This window comes from Oncorhynchus kisutch, linkage group LG13 (genome assembly GCF_002021735.2).
Source record: "Oncorhynchus kisutch isolate 150728-3 linkage group LG13, Okis_V2, whole genome shotgun sequence".
Taxonomy (NCBI): Eukaryota; Metazoa; Chordata; class Actinopteri; order Salmoniformes; family Salmonidae; genus Oncorhynchus; species Oncorhynchus kisutch.
The window spans coordinates 17102811-17127990 of record NC_034186.2 but is presented as its reverse complement, the minus strand read 5'-3'; the positions used below and the strand labels follow the sequence as shown (position 1 = coordinate 17127990).

Here is a 25180-nt window from a genome sequence, read left to right as displayed (position 1 = left end):
GGAGAGAGAGGTCTCTTGCACCCCAACAGGACACCAGGTTCTATATTTAGAAGCTAAATCCACAGCACAGAGAGGAGATGGGGATTACAGAGACTACTGCAGAAGTAGAGAAGGGTGGCAGTATGATTGTGGCTCAGGGAGTCACCAGAGGGGTACAGGGGAGGGGTGGAGGTGGCAGTATGATTGTGGCTCAGGGAGTCACCAGAGGGGTACAGGGGAGGGGTGGTGGTGACAGTGTGATTGTGGCTCAAGGAGTCACCAGAGGGGTACAGGGGAGGTGTGGAGGTGGCAGTGGGATTGTGGCTCAAGGAGTCACCAGAGGGGTACAGGGGAGGGGGGGAGGTGGCAGTGTGATTGTGGTTCAGGGAGTCACCAGAGGGGTACAGAGGAGGGGTGGAGGGTGGCAGTGTGATTGTGGCTCAGGGAGTCACCAGGGGGGTACAGGGAGGTGTGGAGGTGGCAGTGTGATTGTGGCTCAGGGAGTCACCAGAAGGGTACAGGGTAGGGGTGGAGGTGGCAGTGTGATTGGGGTTCAGGGAGTCACCAGAGGGGTACAGGGGAGGAGTGGAGGTGGCAGTGTGTGTGTGTTTGGGGGTGATGCAGGGTTAAATAATTGAGGAGTGGTGCTCCTGGCTGATAGCTGTCCCTCCTGACCCTCACCCCCATATTGACTGAAACCTGAATTGGCCCAACCTCACATAAGAGGACATATTGAGTCTGACCCTGATTAGAGTGTAATTGCAACTCTCCTAGACAAGCACACACACACACAATTTTAGGCTAAAATAAATGATTATTGTCTATCAACAATGACAAGCCACCGTGGTCTGACAACTTGGATGGAAAATTACTCATGATAATAGTGGATGATATTGCCACTTGTATTTACCATGTTTTCAATTTAAGCCCACTAGAAAGTGTGTGCCCCCAGGCTTGGAGGGAAGTAAAAGTCATTCCCAAACCTAAGAATAGTAAAGCCCTCTTTACTGGCTCAAATAACTGACCAATCAGCCTGTTACCAACACTTAGTAAACTTTTGGAAAAAATGGTGTTTGACCAGATACAATAATATTTTACAGTAAACACATTGCCAACAAACTTTCACGCTTATAGGAAAGGACATTCAACAAGCACAGCACTTTCACAAATGACTGATGTTTGGCTGAGAGAAATGGATGATAAAAAGATTGTGAGGGATGTTTTGTTAGACTTCAGTGAGGCTTTTGACATTATCGATCATAGTCTGCTGCTGGAAAAGTATATTTATCATGGCTTTACACCCTCTGCTATAATGTGGATAAAGTGTTACCTGTCTAACAGAACACAGAGGGTGTTCTTTAATGGAAGCTTCTCCAACATAACCCAGATAGAATCAGGAATTCCCCAGGGCAGCTGTCTAGGCCCATTACTTTTTTCAATCTTTACTAATGAGATGCCACTGGCTTTGACTAAAGTGTCTAAGTATGCAGAATAAGATAGTCCTAACTGCAACTCTTAACAAAGAACTGTAGTTAGTTTCAGAGTGGGTGGCAAGGAATAAGTCAGTCCTAAGTATTTCTAAAACTAAAAGCATTGTATTTGGGACAAAACATTCACTAAACCATAAACCTCAACTAAATCTTGTAATAAATAATGTGGAAATGGCGCATGTTGAGATGACTAAACTGCTTGGAGTAACCATGGATTGTAAACTGTCATGGTCAAAACATATTGATACAACAGTAACTAAGATGGGGAGAAGTATGTCCATAATAAAGCACTGCTCTACCTTCTTACCAACACTATCAACAAGACAGGTCCTGCAGGTTCTAGTTTCTACAATACCATCAACAAGGCAGGTCCTGCAGGTTCTAGTTTCTACCTTCTTAACAACGCTATCAACAAGGCAGGTCCTACAGGCTCTAGTGTCTACCTTCTTAACAGCACTATCAACAATGCAGGTCCTTCAGGCCCTAGTTTCTACCTTCTTAACAACACTATCAACAAGACAGGTCCTACAGTCTCTAGTTTCTACCTTCTTACCAACACTATCAACAAGGCAGGTCCTACAGGCTCTAGTTTCTACCTTCTTAACAACACTATCAACAAGGCAGGTCTGACAGGCTCTAGTTTCTACCTTAACAACACTATCAACAAGGCAGGTCCTACAGGCTCTAGATTCTCTACCTTCTTAGCAACACTATCAACAAGGCAGGTCCTACAGGCTCTAGTTTCTACCTTCTTAGCAACACTATCAACAAGGCAGGTCCTACAGGCTCTAGTTTCTACCTTATTAGCAACACTATCAACAAGGCAGGTCCTACAGGCTCTAGTTTCTACCTTCTTAACAACACTATCAACAAGGCAGGTCCTACAGGCTCTAGTTTCTACCTTCTTAACAACACTATCAACAAGGCAGGTCCTGCAGGCTCTAGTTTCTACCTTCTTAACAACACTATCAACAAGGCAGGTCCTGCAGGCTCTAGTTTCTACCTTCTTAACAACACTATCAACAAGGCAGGTCCTACAGGCTCTAGTTTCTACCTTCTTAACAACACTATCAACAAGGCAGGTCCTTCAGGCCCTAGTTTTGTCACACCTGGACTACTGTTCAGTCGTGTGGTCAGGCGCCACAAAAAGTGACTTAGGGAAATTGCAGTTGGCTCAGAACAGGGCAGCATGGCTGGACCTTGGATGTACACAGATAGCTAATATTAATAATATTTATTTATTTATTTTATTTTACCTTTATTTAACCAGGTAGGCAAGTTGAGAACAAGTTCTCATTTACAATTGCGACCTGGCCAAGATAAAGCAAAGCAGTTCGACAGATAAAACGACACAGAGTTACACATGGAGTAAAACAAACACGACGAGTATGAAGCGAGGGCCAGCCAACGAGAGCGTACAGGTCGCAATGGTGGGTAGTATATGGGGCTTTGGTGATAAAACGGATTGCACTGTGATAGACTGCATCCAATTTGTTGAGTAGGGTATTGGAGGCTATTTTGTAAATGACATCGCCAAAGTCGAGGATTGGTAGGATGGTCAGTTTTACAAGGGTATGTTTGGCAGCATGAGTGAAGGATGCTTTGTTGCGAAATAGGAAGCCAATTCTAGATTTAACTTTGGATTGGAGATGTTTGATATGGGTCTGGAAGGAGAGTTTACAGTCTAACCAGACACCTAAGTATTTGTAGTTGTCCACGTATTCTAAGTCAGAGCCGTCCAGAGTAGTGATGTTGGACAGGCGGGTAGGTGCAGGTAGCGATCGGTTGAAGAGCATGCATTTAGTTTTACTTGTATTTAAGAGCAATTGGAGGCCACGGAAGGAGAGTTGTATGGCATTGAAGCTTGCCTGGAGGGTTGTTAACACAGTGTCCAAAGAAGGGCCGGAAGTATACAGAATGGTGTCGTCTGCGTAGAGGTGGATCAGGGACTCACCAGCAGCAAGAGCGACCTCATTGATGTATACAGAGAAGAGAGAATATGCATGTCAATCTCTCCTGGCTCAAAGTAGAGGAGAGATGGACTGCATTACTACTTGTATTTATAAGAGGTATACCGTGAAATGCTTACTTACAAGACCTTAACCAACGGTGCAGTTCGAGAAGAGTTAAGAAAATATTTGTTTTGGTGCTACTCGCTGTTTATCATCTATTCATAGTCACTTCACCCCTACCTACATGTATAAATTACCTCAACTAACCTGTACCCCCAACATTGCGGGGGTACAGGTTAGAGGTAAGACTAGGGGTGTTAACCCCGGTGTCCTGGTGTCCTGGCGAAATTCCCAATCTGGCCCTCATACCATCATGGCCACCTAAACATCCTCAGCGTCCAATTGGCTCACTCATCCCCCCTCCTCTCCCCTGTAACTATTCCCCAGGTCGTTGCTGTAAATGAGAATGTGTTCTTCATCAACTTACCTGGTAAAATAAGTGTAAAATAAAAAATAAAAGAGCTGAGAAAACTCTGATATTGATATATGATGTGTGTGTGTACTGTAGATGGCGTGTAAGTCAGCGGTGGCCTTCTTCCAGTTTAGCATCCTGGCTAACTACTTCTGGTTGCTGGTGGAGGGCATGTACCTCCAGACCCTTCTGGCCCTCACCTTCGTCTCACACAAGAAGTACTTCTGGTGGTACACACTCATCGGCTGGGGTAGGTGACCTTCTCCTTTTTACTTTCTCCGTCTCCTCGTCTCTCTCCTTCTTTTCTCCTTCCCTTTGTCCTTATCTTTTTACATCTTTCCCCCTGTACTTCTCTCTTTACGTCCTTCTCTCTCCTCAGCAACTCAAAGAGGAATGGTTTAGTAAGGACACCTAGCTGATATTGTCCTCTGCATCTGTTAGGTCTCCCAACTACAATACTGTTGGTGTGGGTTCTGACACGCAACTTCTATGATAACCGAGGGTAAGAAACTTATGTTTACTATAATCTTACTCTGAATTGATATTGTCATGTGGCCTATATACATGAATACTAAAGTATTGTTGGCGGTTGGAATAATACTGTACTGTATAATATCATGTGGTTCTGTCCTGATGTAGTTGCTGGGACGACACTGATGTGGCCTTCATCTGGTGGATCATCAAAGGGCCAATAACAGCATCACTACTGGTGATTGGCCTAACCCTAACCTAACCCTAACCTAACCCTAACCTAACTTAACCCTAACCCTGGTTTCATGTCCACATCCCAGTTCTTCCTAACCCAATTCCAACCCAAATCCTAACTCCACTCTAACCCTAATCCACCCAGTGTTGTAAAGTATCCAGTCCTAACTCCTCCTCTTCCTCCTCTTCCTCCACTGCTCCAGGTCAACTTCATCATCTTCATCAATGTGATCCGTATTCTGGTACAGAAGCTCAAATCTCCAGGCGTGGGGGGCCACGACACTGGCCACTTCATGTGAGTCTCAGAGAAGCACACACACACACACACACACACACACACACACACACACACACACACACACACACACACACACACACACACACACACACACACACACACACACACACACACTCACACACACACACACACTCACACACACACACACACACACACACACACACACACACACACACACACACACACACACACGTGTAAAAGGTGGTTTGGTGAGCCAGACACAGACACATTATTGTGACTCTTATCTGTTCTCTCTCTCTCTCTCTCTCTCTCTCTCTCCCTCTCTCTCTCTCTCTCTCTCTCTCTCTCTCTCTCTCTCTGTGTGCAGGAGGCTGGCTAAATCCACTCTGTTCCTGATCCCTCTGTTTGGGATGCACTACATGGTGTTTGCCTTCCTACCAGAGAACACAGGAGAGGAGGCCCGTATCTTCATAGAGCTGGGCCTGGGATCCTTTCAGGTAGGGGCGTGGTAGGGGTGTGGTAGGGGTGTGGTAGGGATGTGGTAGGGGCGTGGTAGGGGCGTGGTAGGGGTGTGGTGGGGGTGTGGTAGGGGCATGGTAGGGGCGTGGTAGGGGTGTGGTAGGGGCATGGTAGGGGCGTTCGTAGGGGTGTGGCTGTGTGCCTGCGTGCCTGCACACGTGGTTTGGGTGTGCCACTACTGCCTAGGGGAATGTGTGTTACAAATGAAGGTACATTTGACATGTAACTGTAAAACTCACTTTGTACTCCTTCTTCTTCCTCAGGGCTTTGTGGTGGCTCTGCTCTACTGTTTCCTAAATGGAGAAGTAAGCAGTAACCAACATAATTACAATGACAGAATTAGAATCTAGGATTACAGTGATTTTGATTGAATAACTCGCAGTGTTCTTACTGCAGAGACAAATAGCCCAAATAGCCCTTCGTTTCTGATTGACTGCTATCTCAAGTCTCTGATGTCAAGATTATTTTATGTACTGAACGCTGTGTACAGACCTCTCAATGTGCTTTCAAATGACAGAGTGCTCTCTCTCTTTCTCTCTCTCTGTGTGTGTGTGTTTGTGCCTGTGTGCGTGCATGCATATGCGCGCGTGTGTGTGTGTGCGTGCGTATGCATGTGTGTGCGTGCATTCGTGTGTCCAGGTGCAGGCAGAGCTGAAGAAGCATCTATGGAAGTGGCAGATCCAGGGTTATCTGCGCTACAGTAGGAGAAGACGTACCCTCTTCACAGAGAGCTCCACTGTCACACAGATCTCTGTTCTGGAGAAGTCCTCCCCCAAGGAGCTGCCCTGCATCAGCGACACACACACACTCACACACATCGACAAACACACACTCACACACACTTCTGTCCCGAGCTGTACTGACACACAAACACTCACACACACTGACACACAAACACTCACACACAGCTCTGTCTCAATCTGTGACGACACAAACACTCTCACACACAACACCGACTCACTCACACACAACTCAACAGTCTGAGAGAACAAAAAATCCCGCTATCTCTCTCTATTCCCAATCCTCCCTCTTCTTTTATTCCTCCCCTCTCTCAAGGATAGACTACACCTTGACTCTGCAGTGCCCAAATCTCAGATAGGCCTCTCAGTCTAGAGAGATCTAAATGTTGTTCCATAGACTGAGCTGTCTGTTGTGTTGACTCACTGGCTTGGCTGTGTGGCTCCATAGACTGAGCTGTCTGTTGTGTTGACTCACTGGCTTGGCTGTGTGGTTCCATAGACTGAGCTGTCTGTTGTGTTGACTCACTGGCTTGGCTGTGTGGTTCCATAGACTGAGCTGTCTGTTGTGTTGACTCACTGGCTTGGCTGTGTGGTTCCATAGACTGAGCTGTCTGTTGTGTTGACTCACTGGCTTGGCTGTGTGGTTCCATAGACTGAGCTGTCTGTTGTGTTGACTCACTGGCTTGGCTGTGTGGTTCCATAGACTGAGCTGTCTGTTGTGTTGACTCACTGGCTTGGCTGTGTGGTTCCATAGACTGAGCTGTCTGTTGTGTTGACTCACTGGCTTGGCTGTGTGGTTCCATAGACTGAGCTGTCTGTTGTGTTGACTCACTGGCTTGGCTGTGTGGTTCCATAGACTGAGCTGTCTGTTGTGTTGACTCACTGGCTTGGCTGTGTGGTTCCATAGACTGAGCTGTCTGTTGTGTTGACTCACTGGCTTGGCTGTGTGGTTCCATAGACTGAGCTGTCTGTTGTGTTGACTCACTGGCTTGGCTGTGTGGCTCCATAGACTGAGCTGTCTGTTGTGTTGACTCACTGGCTTGGCTGTGTGGCTCCATAGACTGAGCTGTCTGTTGTGTTGACTCACTGGCTTGGCTGTGTGGTTCCATAGACTGAGCTGTCTGTTGTGTTGACTCACTGGCTTGGCTGTGTGGCTCCATAGACTGAGCTGTCTGTTGTGTTGACTCACTGGCTTGGCTGTGTGGTTCCATAGACTGAGCTGTCTGTTGTGTTGACTCACTGGCTTGGCTGTGTGGCTCCATAGACTGAGCTGTCTGTTGTGTTGACTCACTGGCTTGGCTGTGTGGTTCCATAGACTGAGCTGTCTGTTGTGTTGACTCACTGGCTTGGCTGTGTGGTTCCATAGACTGAGCTGTCTGTTGTGTTGACTCACTGGCTTGGCTGTGTGGCTCCATAGACTGAGCTGTCTGTTGTGTTGACTCACTGGCTTGGCTGTGTGGTTCCATAGACTGAGCTGTCTGTTGTGTTGACTCACTGGCTTGGCTGTGTGGCTCCATAGACTGAGGAAGAGTAATACAAAAAAAAGCAAATTATCGCAATGGCCACAGATTGACCAGATTCCCAAATGAAGCTAACTTTATAGTGTCTACAATATACTGTATCTTCCATAGTACAAGTAAATACACAGCCTTGTCTGTCGGGGCTTTCTAAATGGACTGTGCTGTGTTTGGGTGGGTTGCTGCTATTGTTGCCAGACATGGAATTGCTGGCTGTGTGGTCTGGACACTAGACACTAGTGGACTCTAGTGGATGCTAGTGGACTCCAGTGGACTGCGCTTGTGTCCATAGTAGAAATGGACTGGCCCCGGTGTGTTAGAAATGCAGAGTAGTGATAAATTGAACATATTGATTGAGAGGAAGAGGTTCAACTGACCTCTCTCCCCCAATCAACCTGAAGGAAGAGGTTCAACTGACCTCTCTCCCCTAATCAACCTGAAGGAAGAGGTTCAACTCACCTCTCTCCCCTAATCAACCTGAAGGAAGAGGTTCAACTGACCTCTATCCCCTAATCAGCCTGAAGGAAGAGGTTCAACACACCTCTCTCCCCTAATCAACCTGAAGGAAGAGGTTCAACTGACCTCTCTCCCCTAATCAACCTGAAGGAAGAGGTTCAACTGATCTCTATCCCCTCATCATCTTGAAGGAAGAGGTTCAACTCACCTCTCTCCCCTCATCAACCTGAAAGAAGAGGTTCAACTGATCTCTCTCATCAACCTGAAGGAAGAGGTTCAACTGACCTCTATCCCCTCATCAACCTGATGGAAGAGGTTCAACTGACCTCTATCCCCTCATCAACCTGAAGGAAGAGCTTCAACTCACCTCTCTCCCCTAATCAACCTGAAAGAAGAGGTTCAACTGATCTCTCTCATCAACCTGAAGGAAGAGGTTCAACTGACCTCTATCCCCTCATCAACCTGAAGGAAGAGGTTCAACTCACCTCTATCCCCTCATCAACCTGAAGGAAGAGGTTCAACTGATCTCTCTCATCAACCTGAAGGAAGAGGTTCAACTGACCTCTATCCCCTCATCAACCTGAAGGAAGAGGTTCAACTCACCTCTATCCCCTCATCAACCTGAAGGAAGAGGTTCAACTGACCTCTATCCCCTCATCAACCTGAAGGAAGAGGTTCAACTCACCTCTATCCCCTCATCAACCTGAAGGAAGAGGTTCAACTGACCTCTATCCCCTCATCAACCTGAAGGAAGAGGTTCAACTCACCTCTATCCCCTCATCAACCTGAAGGAAGAGGTTCAACTGACCTCTATCCCCTCATCAACCTGAAGGAAGAGGTTCAACTGACCTCTATCCCCTCATCAACCTGAAGGAAGAGGTTCAACTGACCTCTATCCCCTCATCAACCTGAAGGAAGAGGTTCAACTGACCTCTATCCCCTCATCAACCTGAAGGAAGAGGTTCAACTCACCTCTATCCCCTCATCAACCTGAAGGAAGAGGTTCAACTCACCTCTATCCCCTCATCAACCTGAAGGAAGAGGTTCAACTGACCTCTATCCCCTCATCAACCTTGAAGGAAGAGGTTCAACTCACCTCTATCCCCTCATCAACCTGAAGGAAGAGGTTCAACTGACCTCTATCCCCTCATCAACCTGAAGGAAGAGGTTCAACTGACCTCTATCCCCTCATCAACCTGAAGGAAGAGCTTCAACTCACCTCTATCCCCTCATCAACCTGAAGGAAGAGGTTCAACTGACCTCTATCCCCTCATCAACCTGAAGGAAGAGGTTCAACTCACCTCTATCCCCTCATCAACCTGAAGGAAGAGGTTCAACTGACCTCTATCCCCTCATCAACCTGAAGGAAGAGGTTCAACTCACCTCTATCCCCTCATCAACCTGAAGGAAGAGGTTCAACTGACCTCTATCCCCTCATCAACCTGAAGGAAGAGGTTCAACTCACCTCTCTCCCCTCATCAACCTGAAAGAAGAGGTTCAACTGATCTCTCTCATCAACCTGAAGGAAGAGGTTCAACTGACCTCTATCCCCTCATCAACCTGAAGGAAGAGGTTCAACTCACCTCTATCCCCTCATCAACCTGAAGGAAGAGGTTCAACTGACCTCTATCCCCTCATCAACCTGAAGGAAGAGGTTCAACTCACCTCTATCCCCTCATCAACCTGAAGGAAGAGGTTCAACTGACCTCTATCCCCTCATCAACCTGAAGGAAGAGGTTCAACTCACCTCTATCCCCTCATCAACCTGAAGGAAGAGGTTCAACTGACCTCTATCCCCTCATCAACCTGAAGGAAGAGGTTCAACTCACCTCTATCCCCTCATCAACCTGAAGGAAGAGGTTCAACTCACCTCTATCCCCTCATCAACCTGAAGAGTACAGAGAAGAACAACCATTTCTACCTTATGGATTGTAATGCAACATGTTGCACAGTGCACAAGCATGTATGGAGCACTACACTGTAAAGATGATTATTTATGTAGACCTTGTTTTTTGTTGTTATTAATTGTCTTAAAACCAGTTGAGCTGACAGCCGTTTTGTACTGTTTCTCTATGGCTTTAGTCATCCATCTAGCAAGAGGGCAATATTTGAATGGTGTAGTGTTGTTTCCCCCAGAAAGCTATGACCTTTGGCTTTCACCTGGAATTGTTTATCTATGTCTGAGAAAAAACAACAACTTTTCAACCCATATGACCTAGTACACAGTAAAAGTATACTAAAACAAATACAAAAATTATGAAATGATAAAATAACATACAGTTGGGAATGAATAAGCCTTTTCATACTTTATAATATGTCCATATATAGTTATAATCTGTTTTCGGAACATCTACCCAAAATATTTCACATTCTTTATTACTTGACCAAACATACAGTTCCTTCGGAAAGTACTTTCTCCACATGTTTCTACGTTACAGCCTAGTTCCAACATGGATGAAATGAAACTAAATCCTCAGCGATCCCATACACAATACCCTTTAATGACAGAGCAAAAACAGCAACAACAGGTATCCAGACCCTTCGCTAAGAGATTTGAAATTGAGCTCAGGTGCATCCTGTTTCCATTGACCATCCTTGAGATGTTTCTACAACTGGATTTGAATCCACCTGTGGTAAATTCAATTCATTGGCATGATTTGGAAAGGCACACGCCTATCTATATAAGGTCCCACAGTTGACAGTGCATGTCAGAGCAAAAACCAAGCCATGAGGTCGAAGGAATTTTCCGCAGAGCGCAGAGATAGGATTGTGTCAAGGCACAGATATGGGGAAGGGTGCCAAAAAATGTCTGCAGCATTGATGGTCCCCAAGAACTCAGTGAAGTTTGGAATTGCCAAGACTCTTCTTAGAGTCAGGGAGGTGACCAAGAACCACATGGTCACTCTGACAGAGCTCTAGAGTTCCTCTGTGGAGATGGGAGAACCTTCCAGAAGGACAACTATGTCTGCAGCACTCCACCATTCAGAGATGGTAGAGTGGCCAAACGGAAGCCACTCCTCAGTAAAAGGCACATGACTGCCCACTTGGAGTTTGCCAAAAGGCACTTAAAGACTCAGACCATGAGAAACAAAATTCTCTGCTCTGATGAAACCAAGATTGAACACTGACCTGAATGTCAAGCGTCACGTCTGGAGGAAACCTGGCACCATCCCTATGGTGAAGCATGGTGATGGCAGAATTATGCTGTGGGGATGTTTTTCAGTGGCAGGGACTGGGAGACTAGTCAGGATCGAGGCAAAGATGAACGGAGCAAAGTACAGAGAGATCCTTTATGAAAATCTGCTCCAGAGCTCTCAGGACCTCAGACTAGGGAGAAAGTTGACCAAACATGACAACAACACTAAGCACACAGCCAAGACAAGGCAGGAGTGGTATTGGAACAAGTCTCTGAATGTGCTTGAGTGGCCCAGCTAGTGCCCGGACTTAAACCTGATTGAACCTAAAAATAGCTGTTCAGCAACGCTCCCCATCCAACCGGATATATCTAGAGAGGATCTGCAGAGAAGAATGGGAGAAACTCCCCAAATACATGTGTGCCAAGCTTGTAGCGTCATACCCAAGAAGACTTGCGGCTGTAATCGCTGCCAAAGGTACTTCAATAAAGTACTGAGAAATGGTCTGAATACTTATATAAATGTAATATTTCAGTTTATTTTTTATAAATTAGTAAAAATGTCTAAAAACCTGTTCATGCTTTGTCAATATAGGGTATTGTGTGTAGATTGACGTTCTTTATCGTAGAGCTCTGTTGTATTTAGATCCGCCTGCTCGAGACAAATTCAGCGATTGCTTTGCCATGTCTGTGCTGTGAAGCAGTCGAGCTGGATTTGATGTCACATTGCAGTTAAGTGATATAAATCGATGTAATGATGAAACTGACCAGCAGAGGGAGGCAAATACAAGTTTATTCGACAGAAGGTCTGCATTGCTGTCTTCTGACAAAACAGTGGGAAGTCAATAAAATAAGTAAGGTAAACATTTACATATTTTTAAAAGTAATTCTAATGCACAATTTCAGGGACTGTCAGTTTAAGAGGTTTTAATGTAGAAGTGTACATAAACATGAATGAATGATATTATAGATTGTTGATAAGAGATTATAGATGATCGCGATATAGAGATGTATAGATTATAGAGATAATATAAATTATAGAGATGATAGATTATATAGATTAGATTATAGAGATGATCAATTATAGAGATTATAGATTATAGAGATGATAGAAAATATACAGATGATAGATTATAGATAGTCTAGATTTGTTTTTCTTTTGAAACTTTATAGTCCCGTTTTCTTGGACATTGCATTTATTTAGAGATTTTATTAACACCAAAGTCAGCGTATTTATGTCAAAACTGTTTCATTGTGTTCTATATTTCTGAGCAATCTGTACAACATATACCCATTACACATCTTAATTATTTAATTTTGAACATGTTAATATTTTGTATCATATACACATATATGTAGGTACTAGGTTTATTTAGTTGTATAATAAAATGAGTAAATTAATAAAATATAATACAACTTGCATTTCAATTGAATTATATCATTTGTATATCAATTTATTGACAAATTGCAAAAATGTGTTGTTACATACTTCGTGTACTATCAATACTTTTTAGGGGAAGGACATTTTCAAGAGGTTGCAACTGTACAGTATGAGTATGTTTTCAGATATTTGTATTGTATAGTTGGGAAAATGGACAGGTTTTGGATTATCTTGTCTGTTATTTCTTGGTGTCAATAGTTGCATCTCTCCACAAGGGAGCACTGTAGAATCATATTTTATGGGGGCCATTTTAGTACCTTTCCAGAAGATAAACAAATCAGAAGTAAATGGGTACTGTACATGGTTAAAGTATTCAGTGTATATATACATGAAACACTATATTAAAAAGCCATTCATGCTTTGGAGCTTGTGACCTCCTATGTAAATCTGTGATTGTGGGAAAAGGAGGTTATGGCTCAGACGATGACCTCTGGTACCTTTACCATGTACTACTGGTCTGTGTTGCTCATATCTGCATCTGACATGTAAGGCAATCATCCCGTGTATTCATATCATGAATTATATCAATTATAATATGTCATTTTTTTGTGGAATATGATGCATACTATGCTAAGATATCCTTCACTTTGATTAATTTGATATTTAAAAAAGCTGTATACTCTATTATAACATGGGCAGCATAATATAATAGTGTGCATGCTTCTTTGTTGGGTTCAAATTGTGACAAGAACATGGAACTGATCTGAACTGAACAAGACTTTTATTGACTGTGAGACTAAGCTACTGAAAGGATCAATGGATGCAGCACTTTGACTTGTAAACTGCTTTTGTGGTATTGTGGAGTTGAGATGGTGTAATATTCACATCTGTGTGCGAATTGTGTTCTCTCTCTTCTGAAGCTGTAAAAAACTGAAAGCTCTTTCCCCCCTAACAGGTTCCTGGCTACAACATTACTGAACATTTCTGATGTGATGCTGTTTATTTAGAGGGCTAGCCTGGTGCCTGATCTGTTTGTGCTGTTTTGCCAACTCCTTTCGTCATGTCATGTTTGGCATGACACTGGACGTACGAGTTGGCAAAAAAGCACAATCAGATCTGGCACCAGGCTAATACAGGGCTGTACTATAAGTCCAAATAACAAACACACATACACAACATCAATGAGTCAACAAGTCCAAAACATTTATTGTGACTTAAAGTCAATAATACAATAATAATGTACAAAACCTCTTTATTACAGGGGTAGGTAACCCTGGTCCTGGAGGGCCCCAGGCACTTCATGTTTTTGATTTAACCAACCTGGAAGACCAGGTATGTTGAATTTAGGCAATTACTGAACTGATCAATTAGCTCAGTTGGTCCAGCGTGGTGCCTAGATGGATCAAAATCCTGCTGTACCTGCGGCTCACCAAGAACAGGGTTTCCTGCCCCTGTTTTAATATATACATCAAAACAAGAAGACATTTATACAGCGCAGCGGTGAAACAGAAGATGAAATGAAAACATGAGTTTAAAAACAGCCTGAAGCTGTCAGCGGTCAGCTCACCAGAATTATGGCAAATTACATTTCAATTCAAACTGAAATTCTTAATTACATTTGTTTTTCATTAAAAAGCATTGAGAAAATGTTTTGTTTACTTCTGGCATTGACTGAATTGAAATGTAATTGAGCCCAACCCTTCAGACCACAGATACAACAGTTACATTACATTCAGCCATCACTGTACAGTACCTTTGTCCTGGGCTATGTTAGGTAGGCAAATGTGGAACGTTGCAGATAGAAATGTCATGAATAGAGCTGACGTGAGTCCTTACATTACTTAACATTTCAGAGTGACATGTTTGTTCTACATGATGTTCCACAACATGGTGCCCTGTTGAACACAGCCCTGTTGTCTCTTTTCCATCCAAAACAGAGCCTGCTTTCTAAATGTCATCTTGTGATGGTTGGAAACTATAAAAGTTATTGGCTATTTATTTAGAAATGTAGTATGGCAATTACCCTCATGTCAAAGGACTCTAAAACGTATTAACATTAAAATGAAATTGAATGAACAGGGTGGTTCTGACTAGGCCCGATCATAAATGTTTTAAAATGCCCCTTCTTAATGACAATTGACCAGCAACAGAAAAATATTATTCACAGTTTAGTGGATGGCTTTCTAACCCTATGCCCCTTTCTGGTTAAATAGTTTAAAATAATGATTTACTATTGAACACCATTGTATTTTTCTTCCTTGGAGCTGCTTTTTCCTTGAAATTGCTGACTCCATGATCAGAATGCAGTAAAACGAATGTCACACTTAGAATTCACTCAGGATTCTATGAACTGTTTAAGAACATATCTATAAAAGGTTCCATCATCTCCCAGTAAGATTTCATCTGCAGAATAATCAACACAGCTTGGTGAAAAGGATCAAACCATCAAGAGATGCATGCATCAGTCTACAAGAGATTATAGGCAGCAATACAATATGCTTCATATTTGAACAATCACTATCACCAAAATAATACTAAAATGATAACAACCACGGAGCAAAATTCTAATGACGGCTAATATTCACTTTGCACCACGGACGACTCCATCTACGAGATACTGTCTTACACAATGACACGGCAGAATTCAGTTGACCATTTATAAGCCACAATGGTAGACTACACATATTTGTAAACCACAGTCTCCATCCCAAATGCTACCCAATTCCCTATTTAGTGCATAACTTTTTCCCTATGGGCCCTGGTCAAAAGTAGTACACTATAAAAGGATGAGAGAAAAGGGTGCATTTTGGGACACATCTAAACTACTGTACATGTATGTAGATAACTACTTCATTGTTCATTATAACAACAGATTTAATAAACAATATACTGTATTCTCAGAATGATTACATCTCTAATTGACATCACATTGACCGGCGATATAAGGCTGTGTATTGTTTAATATTTCATAACATAAATACTCTTGAAAATGTATATTCATACTCTTAAAATTGGCTCATGACATGCTGAGACTGTCATTATGGTTTTAATAAGAAACTCCTGCTAAACATTCAACTTGGTGTGGGAACCAAAAGCAGATCATCTCTTTCTGCTTGTCCAACCTGTTTCACAGTGAAACAGGGACACCTTTGGGCCATCTGTATTCGCACACGCATGGATGGACCCATATTAAAGGCCAGTGTAAAGCATAGGACTGCTAAAGACAGGTCCAGACTGAAGAAAAACACAGCACATTACTGCTTTCTGTCTGCCCTCCTTGTCATTCTTCTTCATCTGAACCAGCCTCTATATGCTTCTTTAATGAACAATGGGAAACTATTCCTAACAGGAAGTTTTGTGTTTCTGATCAGATAGTACTGTTAAAGAGCTGTGCTTTTTCAGGTGGGCTGGGGAGTTGTGGAGTCATCAACTGTTCATCAAACGTTTGACACGCTAACACACTGTTTACAGATATGCATCATTATCTATAGTTTATAGTATATAAATAAAATAATATGACAAAACATAGTTTTTTTTCCATTTCAGTTTGAGAATAAAGGCAATTATTCATACTGTACGTGACCAAACCAAATTAAGAATATATATATGTATACATTTTTTTGTCTTTCTCTCCCGTTTAAAAGCACCACATTTGCCTGCAGTCACAAACGGTGCACAGTAACTTAATTAAATCAACCAGGGTCCCATTATTTTGATATACAAAAAATATTATGAGTGTAAAGGACTGAATGCTGCAAAATAGAACAGAGTCAATCAATCATACCTATTATTGTGTATATGATATAGACCATAGTAGATATTTACTCAAAATAAAAGTGGCTTATTTCAAAAGGTCATCGGTCGTAGGTTATAGGTCGTAGGTTAAAGTTCATAGGTTATGCCCATCTTAAACCAGAAATGAGCTCTAGGTACTTCAAAGGCCTCCAGGTTAATAAAATACTGATTCAGTGTAACATCATAAAAGCACTTTTGTTGACCACATGTTTTTACATACTTTGCAGTTTCGTTTAAAAAATAATGTCTAAAAAAATCTCTCAGATTAACAGAAATACTTGCCGTTTTGTGCATAAAGGCACTTTGGAGACTAAAGTATACTAGGAGAGATTAACATGGGATTAGGATTAACATGGGATTAGAATATAGAATAATAATAGTTAAATCAGACCAAAGGATCAAATCTGTAGTGACATCAGTTGCAAAGCTTTTACTCAGCCTTTGCAAATGTATACGGCCGTGAAACTCAGTGTGGAGTCTAGTGTTCATCTTTGGAATGAGAGAAATACCCCAAAATAATACTTAAAAAAAACACAATTCAGGAAGCTGTTTATCAAAACTCAATGTGGTAAAATACTTTCTGTCGGTCTAAGTTATCTATATAGTTAAATATACAAATTGAAGCTAGCTGAGAGACTGCTGAAGAAACTAAGTAAAATCTAGATTGGACTGCATTGCCTTTTCAGCGTCAGGTACAGTAATAATCTCACAAAACAATTGTAAACAGATTCAAAAGAAGAAAGAAAAATACAATTCATGCAGACATTGTAACACAGTTATACATTGAACTCACGATACCCATTCATGAGTAAGTTGTCATTGACATTTTCTGTACTACCGGCTGTTTAAAACTAGTGGCACTATCAATCCTCTCCCGAAATGAACCAAGGCATCTTGTCATCATAAGCAATGCTAAGATTTAAAGAGGTTTGGTGTGTAATGGTCGTAGTTGGCAAACCTTAGCATTGTTCATCCTTCTAAAATAGATGACCATCTTACCTTAACGCAGGTTTTATTTTTGGCATTTCATTCCTCATAATTGAACTGTAGAAAATATACCTTTCACATAAATACTGGTTTTACCCATGTCATCTGTCTTCCTCAGAAGAATCCCACTGGGCACAGACGTCAATTCAACGTCTATTCCACTTTGGTTCAACATAATTTCATTGAAATTACATGGAAACAACATTGATTCAGTGTGTGCCCAGTCGGAAGAATTCCTCTATCTCTAGTAACAGTGGTACATATAGCAAGGAGGAAGTGACATCATCATCTTCCTGTCACTCCACCAATCACAGCTTACACAGGTAAAGGTGACCTGTGCCATTGGCTGACACATAGCTGTTGACGTCATATACGGTCATACAAAGCACTATGATGCTCTACTTCTGGTGGTGGTTGACTATTATCTTCATATTTTAAGATACATTGTTTCTACTGTTGGTCCATTAATTATTTATTTTGCCTTGATCTTGGCTTGAGTCTCCAGGCCTGAATAGTATCCCATGATGCAGTGTGTTAGCCTCCATTTTGTGTCCTTTCACTGTTCATTATTTTACAGTAATCTCACATGATCATTCTCCCTCTACCATAGACTTAGATAGACAACACTAGTGCCCAAAAGTCTTTTTTAGCATGGGCAGTGCCATTGAGGACATTCACCATTTTTAAGTAGTCAACTGGGTGGAACTTCCTATGGGTTAAGTAGGGATCATCAGGAGGGATCAGCCAATTAATTATTCTTGTGAGCAAACATTCCAGAACTGCAGGTGGCAGTAAATAGGCAACATTTATACCTGTTCAAATAATAGTCTAGACCACAGTATGCACCTTTTTAGTTTGCTTGCCAACTCATAGAAGTAGTACATTAATAAAGTGACTACTTCAAACTGGACATGGTCTCAATGGTGTTGCCTTTTCTCTCACAGATGCCATAGTGGGACAGATACAAAGATGCAATGTCTATCTAAATCTATGCCCTCTACAAACAGGCACACACTTGCAACCTGATTGGTCAGCTGATAAATATTTACATTAGGTCAGTCTGTCTCGATTGGCCGGTTTGTTGCTTCTCCTGTACAGGACGTGTAAAGCTTAATTCAGAGTCAAACAGTCCGGCCACAGACTTAGTGACGTGATAGTCCGGCATCTCGTTGTGACATACTGTAGCTACATGGTTCTGAGACCACAATTCGCAGGGGATGCACAGCCCGAACGCGCACCGTACCAAAATTCCCAACCAACGTTCTCTGCTGAGAATTCAAAAAGTATGAAAGCCAACGGTCCAATATTCTAGAACACTGCTGTGCGTACACATGCACATTTTGGACTCTGATAGAGGCTTTATGGTTTTGTTACTGCTCCGTAATTAAGTTGCCATAACAACAACAATACCCAGAACAACAAAACACAGTCTTAACTTGAGTCTGCAACAAGCTGAAAGACAGACTGAGGAAAGAGAGGAGGAGGAGTCGTTAAATACGTATTGTCATTCTTCGGACATGATGATATGATTGCAATGACCAGTGGTATTACATGGATGTTCCAGCAGCACTGAATTGGTCCAGCTCTTCTGCTCTACGTGATAAACCTAACGGGGGGAGGCTTTTTGACATAACAACATGATGATATGTACAGACCATTAACCATGCTTTTCCTTCATAGCCTTCTGCCTTCCTTGTAAATATCCTTGTCTGATGGTTTCTGAATGGTGATTGACATTCACTGCTAGGCCACTACCACTGACGGTGGTTTGCTCCATGATGGAGACACTGTAGTTGTAACAGTTTAAAGGTGGATTCACCTACAACTGCTCGTGAACAGGTGCTGCTGGTGAGGTGCTATGTGTTCTGTTCCTGTCTGGTAGAGTTGGGTTTTAATGTTGGGGTAGGTTAAGTCAGGGTTGGTTGGGTTAGTTTACATAGTGATAGGCTGGTTTGGATAGAAATAGGAGTCAGGTTAGTTTAGGTATGGATGAGTTGGATTGCTAAGGACTAGGTGTTGGGTTAGTTTGGATTGTATTGGGTTGGGGTAGTTTGAATAGGGCTAGGGGCTGGGTTAGTTTGGATAGGGCTAGGGGCTGGGTTAGTTTGGATAGGGCTAGGGTTTGGGTTAGTTTGGATAGGGCTAGGGGTTGGGTTAGTTTGGATTGTATTGGGTTGGGGTAGTTTGAATAGGGCTAGGGGCTGGGTTAGTTTGGATAGGGCTAGGGGTTGGGTTAGTTTGGAGTGTATCGGGTTGCTTAGTTTGAATAGGGCTAGGGGTTGGGTTAGTTTGGATTGTATTGGGTTGGGTTAGTTTGTATAGGGCTAGTGGTTGGGTTAGTTTGGATTGGGCTAGGGGTTGGGTTAGTTTGAATAGGGTTAGGGTTTGGGTTAGTTTGGATTGGGCTAGGGGTTGGGTTAGTTTGGATAGGGCTAGGGGTTGGGTTCGTTTGAATATGGTTAGGGGTTGGGTTAGTTTGGATAGGGCTAGGGGTTGGGTTAGTTTGGATTGTATTGGGTTGGGGTAGTTTGAATAGGGCTAGGGGCTGGGTTAGTTTGGATAGGGCTAGGGGCTGGGTTAGTTTGGATAGGGCTAGGGGTTGGGTTAGTTTGGAGTGTATCGGGTTGCTTAGTTTGAATAGGGCTAGGGGTTGGGTTAGTTTGGATTGTATTGGGTAGGTTGGTTTGGATGGGGCTAGGGGTTGGGTTAGTTTGGATTGTATTGGGTAGGTTGGTTTGGATTGGGCTAGGGGTTGGGTTAGTTTGGATTGTATTGGGTTGGGTTAGTTTGTATAGGGCTAGTGGTTGGGTTAGTTTGGATTGGGCTAGGGGTTGGGTTAGTTTGAATAGGGTTAGGGTTTGGGTTAGTTTGGATTGGGCTAGGGGTTGGGATAGGGCTAGGGGTTGGGTTCGTTTGAATATGGTTAGGGGTTGGGTTAGTTTGGATTGGGCTAGGGGTTGGGTTAGTTTGGATAGGGCTAGGGGTTGGGTTAGTTTGGATTGTATTGGGTAGGTTAGTTTAGATAGGGCTAGGGGTTGGGTTAGTTTGGATTGTATTGGGTTGGTTAGTTTAGATAGGGCTAGGGGTTGGGTTAGTTTGGATTGTATTGGGTAGGTTAGTTTTAAATATGGCTTTGGGTAGGTTACTTTGGATAGGGCTAGGGGTTGGGTTGGTTTGGATGGGGCTAGGGGTTGGGTTAGTTTGGAAAGGGCTAGGGGTTGGGTTAGTTTGGATAGGGCTCGGGATGGGTTAGTTTGAATTGTATTGGATTAGTTTGGTTAGGGCTTGGGTTAGTTTGGATTTGTATTGGGTTGGTTGATTTAGATAGGGCTAGTGGTTGGGTTAGTTTGGATAGGGCTAGGGGTTTGTTAAGTTTGGATTGTATTGGGTTGATTAGTTTGAATAGGACTAGGGGTTGGGTTAGATTGTATTGTATTGGGTTGGTTAGTTTGGTTGGGGTTAGGGGTTGGGTTAGTTTGGTTTGTATTGGGTAGGTTCGTTTGAATAGGGCTTGGGGTTGGGTTAGTTTGGATTGTATTGGGTTGGTTAGTTTGGTTGGGGTTAGGGGTTGGGTTAGTTTGGATTGTATTGGGTAGGTTAGTTTGAATAGGGCTTGGGGTTGGGTTAGTTTGGATTGTATTGGGTAGGTTAGTTTGAATAGGGCTAGGGGTTGGGTTAGTTTGAATAGGGTTAGGGGTTGGGTTAGTTTGGATTGTATTGGGTAGGTTAGTTTGAATAGGGCTTGGGGTTGGGTTAGTTTGGATTGTATTGGGTAGGTTAGTTTGAATAGGGCTAGGGGTTGGGTTAGTTTGAATAGGGTTAGGGGTTGGGTTAGTTTGGATTGTATTGGGTAGGTTAGTTTGAATAGGGCTAGGGGTTGGGTTAGTTTGGATTGTATTGGGTAGGTTAGTTTGAATAGGGCTAGGGGTTGGGTTAGTTTGAATAGGGTTAGGGGTTGGGTTAGTTTGGATTGTATTGGGTAGGTTAGTTTGAATAGGGTTTAGGGTTGGGTTCGTTTGAATTGTATTTGGTTGTTTTTTTATTGGGCTAGAGGTTGGGCTAGTTTGGATAGGGCTAGGGGTTGGGTTAGTTTGGATTGTATTGGGTAGGTTAGTTTGGATAGGGCTAGGGGTTGGGTTAGTTTGGATTGTATTGGGTAGGTTAGTTTGAATAGGGCTTGGGGATGGGTTAGTTTGGATTGTATTGGGTAGGTTAGTTTGGATAGGGCTAGGGGTTGGGTTAGTTTGGATTGTATTGGGTAGGTTAGTTTGAATAGGGCTTGGGGTTGGGTTAGTTTGGATTGTATTGGGTAGGTTAGTTTGAATAGGGCTAGGGATTGGGTTAGTTTGGATTGTATTGGGTTGGTTAGTTTGGATAGGGTTAGGGATTGGACTTGTTTAGGTGTGATTGATTCGGCATGGCTTTATTAGGGTTGAGTTGTTGATCCAGTTCGTTAAATGAAGGGCTCAGTTGGGCTTTTGGGTGCAGTGCAGTTAGGAGGGTCCGGGATGCGTTCTCCAGAGTCCAGGATCAGGGTTGTGTCAGGGTACGGGTTGGTTGTCTCTGGGTATGGGTTGGTGGTGTCTGGATATGGGTTGGGGAAAGGGTATGGGTTGGTGAGGCTGGTCACTGGTAGTGGTCCATGGTTGGGTGTGGGTATAGGGGTGAGGTTGGGTGTAGGGGTGAGGTTGGTCATAGTATCAGGACCAGTGTGGAAGTGGCTGATGGGTCTTGGTGTAGGGGTGATAGAAGTAGTAGTAGTAGTAGTAGTAGTAGTAGTAGTAGTGGTGGTGGTCTCTCCCTGGCTCTGGTCCTGGGCTTCACCGTTGAAGTTCAGGTGGCTTAGGTGGCTGGCGACTCGGCCTGTAGGCTGGACATGCGGATCTGAGAGCTGCTCTTGCTGAGGATGGAGAGCTGCGTTCCCCCGTTCACCCCACTGCTGGCCAACGAAGGGTGCCGGTGCTTCAGGTCCACAGCAAAGTACCTGTTCACCGTCCAGCTGCGCCATTTCCTCTTGATCTCCGACTGCACCTTCAGGGAGATACTTCACAAGGTCATTATTAATGGACCTCGCTGGAAAGACTCAGCATGCCTCTCTCTCTCGATCTCGATATAGAGATGCTGTATTTATCAGTGCCTAAAGCAACAAGTGGTTGGTTTAAAAGAGAGCTTACCTCTCCATTCAGAAAGCAGTAGAGAACAGCCACAACGAAGCCCTACATGGACACAAAGAACACAAGCAGAGAAAACTGTATGCACAGGAATGTACATTGTCACACATCAGAAAGCACATACACACACGCAGGCACACACACGCAGACACACACACGCAGACACACACACGCAGACACACACACACGCAGACACACACACACACACACACACACACACAGACACACACACACACACACACACACACACACACACACACACCTGGAAGGAGCCTAGGCCTAACTCAAACACCAGCCTCTCCCTCTTGCTGACGTCTTCGGGTGAGAAGGCGAACACAGTGTAGTGGATCCCAAACAGAGGGATCAAGAGCAGGGTGGAACGCGCCAGACGCCTGCCAATCAAACAACACAACGCATATTACAGTGGACCAACATACTCATGACATCATCAACAGTGGGTCACTAGATTCAGACATCATCAAAGTGGACCAATATACTCATGACATCATCAACAGTGGACCAACATATTCATGACTAGGAATTAACATGGGTAACCGGGATCCCGGGACTGTCCCAAGAACACTCTTCACATTTTTCCCAAAAATTAAATGACAAGACCCGGGAAATTACAACATTTTCCCCCAATGTGGCACTAATGCAGGCCCTACAGTTAACCCCCAACAACAACTGCTCCCCAGGTGCCTATGACGTGGACATCAATTAAGGCAGAGGGGTTGGGTTCAGAGGGGTTGGGTTCAGAGGGGTTGGGTTAAATGAGGAACACACATTTCGGTTGACGGCATTCAGTTGTACAACTGACTAGGTATCCTTTCCCTTTCCCTTTCATGTGCAGCATCAGATTAGCAAAACATTAGCAAAACATTTAATAGCACACCGAACAGGTTATATCATGGAAGCCTTGAGCCTAGATTATGTACTTCACACAAAGTCGTCATAAATTCAAAGCGCACGTATGATTGACACCGCCGGGCTGCACACGCAACCCAAATCTAGTCAATAAACCCTACAAGAAACCCCTACAGTAGACCTACAGGCTAGGCGAGCTGTCATTGTGAATCTTCAGACAGTCACACATTTGGTAGGCCTATGCACAATTCACTACATAGACTCTGTCACAGACATGACGTTTGTTAACAATTCAGAGGCATTAGGGAAAATTCTATATTTTCCTGTCCTAAAGCCTAGGCTATTTTCCTATCCAGTCCCAATCCCACTGAAACCCAAAATCCTGTCTCACATGACAGTTCCTCATTTTATTCTGTAATCCACAGGTTGCACAATAAAAGCATGTCTCTTGCCAATGCATGTCGAAATAGCGATATAACATTTAGGGATGCACGATATATCGGTGAACATATCTGAATCGTCTGATATCATCTAAAAATGCCAACATCAGTATAGGACCGATGTGTAGTTTAACACTGATGTGAAAAACCGATGTCAAAGCTGACGAGCACACCTAAATAAGTAGGGACATGACGTAATGACGCCACATAAAATTACGTGCTACACGTGCAACACAGCATTCCTAACCCACAATGTCTGCAGTGTGGATCGAGCAGTCAACAAGTTGAACAGTCATTTGAAAGAGCAAGAACATTTTAGTCGAGACAAGTCAAAGGCGAAATCCATTAACGCCAAGATAATGGAATTCATTGCCCTTGACAATCAACCGTTCTCTTCAGTGGGTGATGTTGGTTTCGCGATAGGTCGAGCACCGGTACACACTAACGTTACCAAGTGCGCTATTGTTCAGATGTTGCCCTACTGGAGCTACACAGTAATAGCTTCACTGCTATTAGCTTCACGACATTCTATGGAACGCATGACTGTCACACCCTGACCATAGTTTGCTTTGTATGTTTCTATGTTTTGGTTGGTCAGGGTGTGATCTGGTTGGGCATTCTATGTTTATTGTCTTGTTTGTCTATTTCTATGTCTGGCCTGATATGGTTCTCAATCAGAGGCAGGTGTTAGTCATTGTCTCTGATTGGGAACCATATTTAGGTAGCCTGGGTTTCACTGTGTGTTTGTGGGTGATTGTTCCTGTCTCTGTGTTTTGCACCAGATAGGGCTGTTTTGAGTTCTCACATTTCATTGTTTTGTAGTTTATTCATGTATAGTTTTCCTTTATTAAACAAACATGAATCATCACCACGCTGCATTTTGGTCCTCTCTTTCACCAGAATAAAACCCTTACAATGACATTCTATGGTCTTTGCATTTCAAAAAAGATACACATCAAATAACAGTGTTTGACAATAACACTATTTCACGCGTTAAATAAGCTTTTAATTTGACACGTCAAATAACACAGTTCTATAATAGAATGTTGTGTGTTCTGAATTTGCACGTGCAAGCCAAGCGCCACCACTACTATCAGTAGCACTGTCAAAGCTGTACAAAAAAAGTCTGGAAACAAGCAAACACCGAACGATGTGTTTACAATACAGTGTTGGTAATAAAGCATTCATTTTTCAATCGCAACTTCTGGGGTAACTAACTAGCTTTAGCTTGGTCCCTAGCTAGCACCAATACAACCTGCCTGAAAACAATGACCAGTAGAAACTGCAGTCATTTTCACTATTCTTAGCAATGATTTA

General features: G+C 43.2%; 2 protein-coding genes across 5 annotated transcripts in view; one reads left to right on the top strand and one right to left on the bottom strand.

Annotated features, from left to right (window-relative positions):
• The window catches only part of LOC116353050 (pituitary adenylate cyclase-activating polypeptide type I receptor-like), a 68766-nt gene extending 54578 nt beyond the window's left edge, over nt 1–14188 (top strand). The window contains exons 7-14 of one of the 3 annotated variants that reach the window (XR_004202341.1): nt 3990–4143; nt 4335–4395; nt 4533–4602; nt 4802–4893; nt 5225–5354; nt 5640–5681; nt 6016–8604; nt 8641–10734. Coding sequence is in view for 1 of the 3 variants with exons in the window: in XM_031785698.1 (XP_031641558.1) it covers nt 3990–4143; nt 4335–4395; nt 4533–4602; nt 4802–4893; nt 5225–5354; nt 5640–5681; nt 6016–6360 (894 nt within the window). In the remaining 2 variants the exon portion in view is untranslated. Of the gene's footprint in view, nt 1–3989; nt 4144–4334; nt 4396–4532; nt 4603–4801; nt 4894–5224; nt 5355–5639; nt 5682–6015 lie in introns of all 3 variants that reach the window. The other 2 variants (XR_004202342.1, XM_031785698.1) reach the window with 2 other exon arrangements.
• adcyap1r1b (adenylate cyclase activating polypeptide 1b (pituitary) receptor type I) overlaps nt 13782–25180 on the bottom strand; it is a 99346-nt gene continuing 87947 nt past the window's right edge. Inside the window, exons 12-14 of one of the 2 annotated variants that reach the window (XM_031785697.1) lie at nt 22819–22948; nt 22560–22601; nt 13782–22429 (exon numbers count right to left, since the gene is read on the bottom strand). In XM_031785697.1, the coding sequence (XP_031641557.1) occupies nt 21839–22429; nt 22560–22601; nt 22819–22948 (763 nt within the window). In that variant the 3' untranslated portion in view covers nt 13782–21838. The remainder of the gene's footprint in view (nt 22430–22559; nt 22602–22818; nt 22949–25180) is intronic. The other variant, XM_020499450.2, reaches the window with a different exon arrangement.